Consider the following 6,575-nt stretch of genomic DNA (forward strand, 5'->3'; position numbering starts at 1 on the left):
AGGGAGTAGGGCAAGGCAGGTCATACAGTAAAATCTTAATAAATGGTCGTTGAGTTTGAGTTAGGTCTTGTTGAGGCAGGAGGCTGCCAGCCCGAGGGGGCTATGTCCCAAGACTGTACTGAAGGATGATGTGCAAGGCAGCCCAGAATTGTCAGCTGTTGTCCTGAAAGGTTCTTGAAAGGTCCTGGTCAAGGGACAACATTTAAGTAGGTATGATGCCTGACCAAACTGTGATCAAATCAGCCAATACCATGGCTGGTTATTCCTGAGCTGAAAGGTGCTGGCACTGTGGTGTCCTACAGGAAATCCCTGGGGGTCAGCTGCCCCCAGACTGCAACAAATTCCTACAGTACCCAGTACCAGGTTCATGATTTCAACTGATTTTGCATCAAGAGGACCTGAGTTCAAATCCTTCCTTAGAAACTTATTAGATATGTGAACCTGGTCAGGTAACTCAACCTCTGCCTACCTCAGTTTCCCATCTTGTGAGGATCAAATGAGAAAATATTTGTAAAATGCTTTGTGAACCAGAAAGTGCTATATAAACGATGGCCATTTTTGGTTCACTTTCTTCACCCTAAGCCAGTAAATGAGACTGATCCAGAAGGACTATCACAGACAGAACACGTGCTCAAAAAATCCCTGAGTCTCAGATCTGAGCCCTAGTCTTCCAGACCATAGCCTTAGGCCTTGGTGCCCAACCTTGGCCTGTCAGAGTGAGGCTTTCATGGGAGTGGCTGGCTTTTTCCAGGCAAGTCTCAGTATATTTGGCCATGGTCTCCTTCAGTGATTTTCAATACCAGTTACCCATCAGAGCCCTGAGTCCTTGGTAGGCTACATTTTCCTTAAGACACCCTGATCCCCTCAGAGCTGAGCCTTGAAGGACCATGGTCCTTCACTCATCAGTATAAGAACGACAATTGTGGGGCCTGGGTTTGGGGGTATAATGCAGCAGGGCTGGCCACCACATCCTGGTCTAGTCTATACTCTCTACCTACAGTTTTCCCTCTGCACATCTGAGGCTGGACAGCATAGTTTAAGACCCACCATGGGCCCAACAGTCACTTTCCTGATCTCCATTGGTGAGTATCCAGGGTCGGGTCTGGGGAGGAAGGGACATTGTGACAAGGTCCTTGGCTCCTGACCCTGAAGGACAAGGAGGAGCCTAAGGAGGAGACAGAATCATTTGGGGCAGAGCAGGAGCCCAGTGTCTGCTCAAAGGGCCCTTCCTTCATATTCTGGTCAAAGCAGAATTAGAGGCTCAGGGGCTTTGGGGAGAGCCGGGGATGGGTCAGTGTGGGCTGGAGGGGAGGCAGCGATAACCTGAGCTTCTCTTACAGGGCTGTGTCTGGGCTGGGCGGTGCGGGCACAGACAGGTGAGTCCTGGCCCAACATCCCACTGTTCTCTTTCCCCTTCTTGAGCCAGAACAACCCTGGCAGTCTCTGGGAGGACAAGCAGGGAGGGAAACAGGGGACATTGGGATGGATGGAGGGGGTGACTGAGGGAGGGGCTTCTGAATCCAGAGGTGAAAGAAGCGTAATGACCAGAGCAATCTCTAGGAATCCAATCTGTTTCCTTCTCAGACCCCCTTCCCAGACCCACCCTCTGGGCTGTCCCAAGTCCTGTGGTCCCTGGGGCAGCAGATGTGACCCCCAGGTGCCAGGGCCACCTGAGGAGTGACCGATTCCAGCTCTGGAAGGATGGAGAGCTCAGAGAGGAGAGAAATGCCTCCTGGCAGCAGGCAGAGTTCGTGCTCAGGGCTGTGGATGCCTCAAGAAATGGGAGAAGCTACCACTGCTGCTATGGGCAGAGGCCCTTGTGGTCAGAGCTCAGTGAGCCCCTGGCCCTGGTGGTGACAGGTGAGGGGGTGCTGATCTGCAGCTATCCCTGGTGGGGAGGGGCTGGTCCTGAGAGGGGAGCCCAGAGCCCTCTCTGGAGGTTCATCTACAAGTGGATCAAAACCTCAGGCTTGTCTACCTGCCTCCCCTTACCACCCCCACCTCCCTATCTTCTGAGAACTCCTGACTCCCCAGCTTACATGTTGAAAGTGTGGATAAGGTTCTGAAATCTTTCCATTCAAGAAACCTATTTGGAGGAGAGAACGTGTACCATGACTTCCCATTCAGAGATGGGGACACTGAGGCCTAGAGAGGAGGTAAGGTGATTTGAGCAGATTAATAATTTCTCTAGTGTCAGGGCCAGGATTTGAACCCACATCTCTCAGCCCCAACCCCAGGACCGTTCCCCACCTGGTCAGTGTCCCTGGTGACCTAACCTAGAGAGCCAGGCTGCCCACCCTCAGAGGATACACAGAACTTTTGGGAGAAGGGGCACACAGCTTTACCAGAGCAATTTTTTCTAGAGAAAATTCCTGTCTCATCTCAGGCCCAAACTGGCAACATCCAACCTGCCCAGCTGTGTCTCCCTTGTTCCCTTCAGCCCTTATCACATTCCCACCAGTCTGGACAGATGACAACATCACCTCCCATCATATCTCCCCTTCTGCCTTTGCTCACACAGGTCCCCCCTCTCACCCTCATCTATCACTTTCCTATACTCCTTAAACCCCACTCAGATCCTGGCTGCTCCAGAATGCTGTCCCTGATTGCCTCAAGTGACACTGTCCTGGCCCTTGGCCCTCCCAGCATGGTGCCTTCATCTCTAGCACTGGGGCCCTCCCCACAATCCCAGGCTTCTGGCCATCTGGCTCCATTTAGAAGGCATGCCCTGCCCAGGTCCCAACTGGGTGACTATGGGCAATGCCCCCTCCCCACTTTGTCCAACTCAGTTCCCTCTTCCATGACAGAATTCTCACTTGTCAGACTGATACTGCCGTCTTTTAAGGTGGAGCCTGGGATGCATGTGACTCTCCAGTGCCAGCAGCCCCCTCAGACATCATCTCAGAGGGTGACATTCACTCTGCTGAAGGTGGGGACCCCTCAGGCCTTGCAGAGCCAGAGCTCAGCTGGGACCTCAGCTGCCTTTCCCCTCCTCTCTGTGAGGGCCCAGGATGCTGGTAACTACAGCTGTGTCTACTATGAGAGGACGGCTCCATACCAGGTGTCTGAGCCCAGTGAGGTCCTGAAGGTCTGGGTGACAGGTGAGGGGGTGCCCAGGTACCCAAGAAACAATGTAGAGGTTTAGGACTCAAGTCTGAGAGGCAGGCCAGAAATCCAGAGAAGGCATGTTGTTCTGAGCTCTTTTAAGCATCATGAGATAGAGGTTGGCATAGAGTCTGGGGGTCCCTAAAAAAGGGGGAAGGTGGAAGCATGGACCAGCTCAGGTACTGCTCCAAGCTCAAGGGATACAAATTGAAGGAAGAAACAAATTGCTGTTTCTAGGTGGGGCCAGAGAACATCTGAGGTTTAGTATCTTTACTTCTCCAGGGAAGGAGACTTTGGGCAAGGGATGACCAAAGAGACAAAGGAAATGAGAGCTCATGGCAAGGGAGTTTTTCAGTGACCTCTCTGCTCCTGTTTCCCCACCCCACCCCCATTACACTTGTGCAAGGCCTTTGAGCATCTCTGACCTCTCTTTGGTTTTCCAGATGCCCTCCCCAAGCCTTCCCTCTCAGTCTGGCCTCAGGGGGCATCAGGAGCCAAGGTGACTTTCCAGTGCCAGGGGCCCTCATAGGCTACTGGGATTTTCCTGAATAAAGAGAGAGAAGAGAACATCCTGAAAAGAATGAATATCACTGGAGTCCAGTTCTTACTAACCCATGTGACCCCCAAGGATTCTGGCAATTACCGTTGCAGATACCAATTCAGTTCCAGTGAGAGTCTCTGGACACAACACAGCTACCCCCTGCAGCTCACAGGGACAGGTAAGGAGAAGAAGAAGCCCCCAGGACCCACTGGAGGGTGCCGATGACCACGCCCTCCATCACCATGAAACCACGGCCATGGCTCTGGCCAAGAGACACGGGATAAGAAACGAGAGACTTTGACAATTTCCTCAATTCCAGGCCCATAGAGAACAAGACTGAGCTGGGACATGAGGCTCCCCCCACGCTTCCTGTGACCCACATGTCTCTACCCTCCTTTCTGGGTTTCTCACCCTAGTTCTGAGGGATGAGCCCTCTTTGAGCAGCATTTGTGCCAAACTGTTGGATGCTGGTGGTGAGGGGCATCTCTGGAGGGAGATAAGAGGAGACAATACAGGGGCAATTTCTGGGGCAAGGCGAGGGCCTCCTAAGGACAGTGGTTTATGAAGATTCCTCTCTCTCCCCCATCCCAGGTTCAGAGTCCTGCAAAACGCTCCTCATCACCCTCAGCTGTGTTTCCCTCCTCCTCCTCCTCCTTTGCCTTCTCTTGCTGGAAATCCTCTGTGGAGGATCCCTCCCTATGGGTAAGACAGAATTGTACACCTCAGGATCTTAAATAATAGAGATGGGTAAAGACTGGGACCTCTATTTCCTTCTTTGAGACCTTTCCTGACCTTGTTTCTTCCCTTACCATGTCTCTCTCAATAAGGTCTTTACAAGGAGAGAGCCCAAGGAGGTGAGGACATTATCTTCTCTTCCCATAGTCCCCTGTTCCTTCCTTGCCCTGTAACCTGGACAGGAGGAAAGGAAATCCTCCCAGAGTCTCCCAGATTAAACTCTCCCCCCGTCCTGTTTTCTTCCTTTCTCTCTACCACAGGTGACTTCGCTGTCCTCATCTTCCTTGGAGAACCTGCCTGCCCCATCAGCCTGAGGACCCCAGAGCGGAGACCCTGTATAGGTTATCCAGGTGGGAGGCAGGGTATGATAATGGGTCAGGGGGATGCGATTCTGGAGGGGAGTCCTGGTCCTGGGAATTATGGGAATAATGGAAGCTTCCCTTTACCTCAGACACAGAAGAGGCCAAGGAGAGACCAAGGGAACCACTGGTGAGTTAGTCCATCCCTTCCTCTACCTGGAGGGATCTGCTTCATCCATGACCCCAAACTTTCCTGACAGGCTCTGGGCCCAGAGTTGGACCCCTTGTTAATTGCTTACTTATTTCTTTTTCTAGTCACTCAATGTGAGGACTTTGAATTGGGGAGCCCTTAACTGATTGGGGTAATTTGCTAAATATTCCAATAACTGCACCTCAATATCCTTCATTTCCTTTATCATCCTACAGAGTTCATTTCATGGAATTAAAGGCATGAGAAGGCCCCCATAGCTGGCAGCAGACAGGCTGTCAAAGCTTTCCCGACACACCCATATATTCTGAACTCCTTCTCCAAAGTCCCTCACTGTTCCCTCACTTGGGTGTTTCTCCTTCAGGTCACCGTGGCTGAAGGCCCCCAGGGGATGACCTATGCTCAGCTGAATGTAAGAGCCTTGAATAAGAGGAAATCCAGCCCCATGGAGAAACCCACAGAGCCCACGCTCTATGCCACTGTGTCTGGGAACTGAGGCCGCCTTTCCCAAAGGAATTACCTCTCGTTCTCTCTCCCTTCTCCCATGTTCTCTCCTCCCCCTCCCTCCCTAGTTCACTTGTCCTCTAGTACATCTCCCTCAACTTCCCATCACTAAAGAGCTATTGGTGTTTTCCATTGGGGTCCAGAGTTGAGCACACCAAGCACATCCATCTACAGAGAAACTTACAAAGTACACCCAGAGAAGAAGGGGGGCAATAAACTCAAAGGGGACATCACTAGCAGTTGTGAGTTGTGAGTGTTAAAGGAAATCAGGCAAACTAAGAGGCAGATTGGGGGAAGGATAACATTCCAGGCCTGGGGGGCAGCAACCTCAGAGGCATGGAATCAGGAGACTTCTGTGTGCAAGGACAAAAACTCAGCCAGCGTAGATGGCTGTGAATGAAAGGAAATGGAGTGTGAGAAGGAGGAAGCCACCAAGGCTCACCCCTCACTGCCATTCCCTACTCATCCCTCACATTCACCCATGTATCCAGTCTGGTGTCAGGTCCTGTCTTTTCCAGCATCATAGCATCTCTTGTATATGTATGTCCCCTTCTCTCCATAGTGAGTACCCTGGTGTCCACCACACACCTGGATTATTGTAATCGCCTGCTGGTGGTCCTGCCTGCCACCAGTCTCTCCCACTCCAGTCCATCATTCACTCAGCCCACAAATTGATGTTTCTGCATTACACAGGTCTCAGTACGTTAGCCCCCTCTCAATAAACTGCATTTGCGCCTATAAAATCTAGAATTAAATATGACATCTTCTGCCATTTCAAGCCCTTCATAATCTCCCCCATGACATTCCAAGTTTTCTTGCACTTTATGCCCCCCCCCACTCTTGGTATGGGTGCCCTTTGGATTCTCTACTGATATTTGTATGGTCCAGTACCACCACCCAACCAAATGTTATTAAAGAAATTAGTACATGAAAGGACAATTAATATTGCTTTTATCCACTTACATGTCATGAAAATTTGCATGAGGACTCCTGAACCAATCTACACCAGTGATATTTATTCCATATGTATGCATGTATGTATGTATGCATGTATGAATGTGTGTGTACATATGTGTCCATATATACACATACAAGCGTATTATATATTATAAGATATATGCATAGATAGATGATAGATAGATAGATAGATAGATAGATAGATAGATAGATAGATAGATAGATA

At 50.6% G+C, this 6,575-nt stretch overlaps 1 protein-coding gene across 1 annotated transcript; it reads left to right on the forward strand.

Annotated features, from left to right (window-relative positions):
* The first annotated feature begins 1,048 nt into the window (after positions 1-1,048).
* Positions 1,049-5,384, forward strand: LOC138167754 (T-cell-interacting, activating receptor on myeloid cells protein 1-like). Its single transcript, XM_069096720.1, has 8 exons — positions 1,049-1,082; positions 1,585-1,860; positions 2,808-3,101; positions 3,660-3,824; positions 4,063-4,119; positions 4,642-4,731; positions 4,833-4,870; positions 5,253-5,384. The coding sequence occupies exons 1-8, from the start codon at positions 1,049-1,051 to the stop codon at positions 5,382-5,384; spliced, it is 1,086 nt and encodes a 361-aa protein (XP_068952821.1).
* Positions 5,385-6,575: the final 1,191 nt, after the last annotated feature.

The sequence above is a fragment of the Petaurus breviceps genome, unplaced genomic scaffold, assembly GCF_028583685.1.
Source record: "Petaurus breviceps papuanus isolate PSGF00001 unplaced genomic scaffold, PetGlider_PUasm1.0 296, whole genome shotgun sequence".
Taxonomy (NCBI): Eukaryota; Metazoa; Chordata; class Mammalia; order Diprotodontia; family Petauridae; genus Petaurus; species Petaurus breviceps.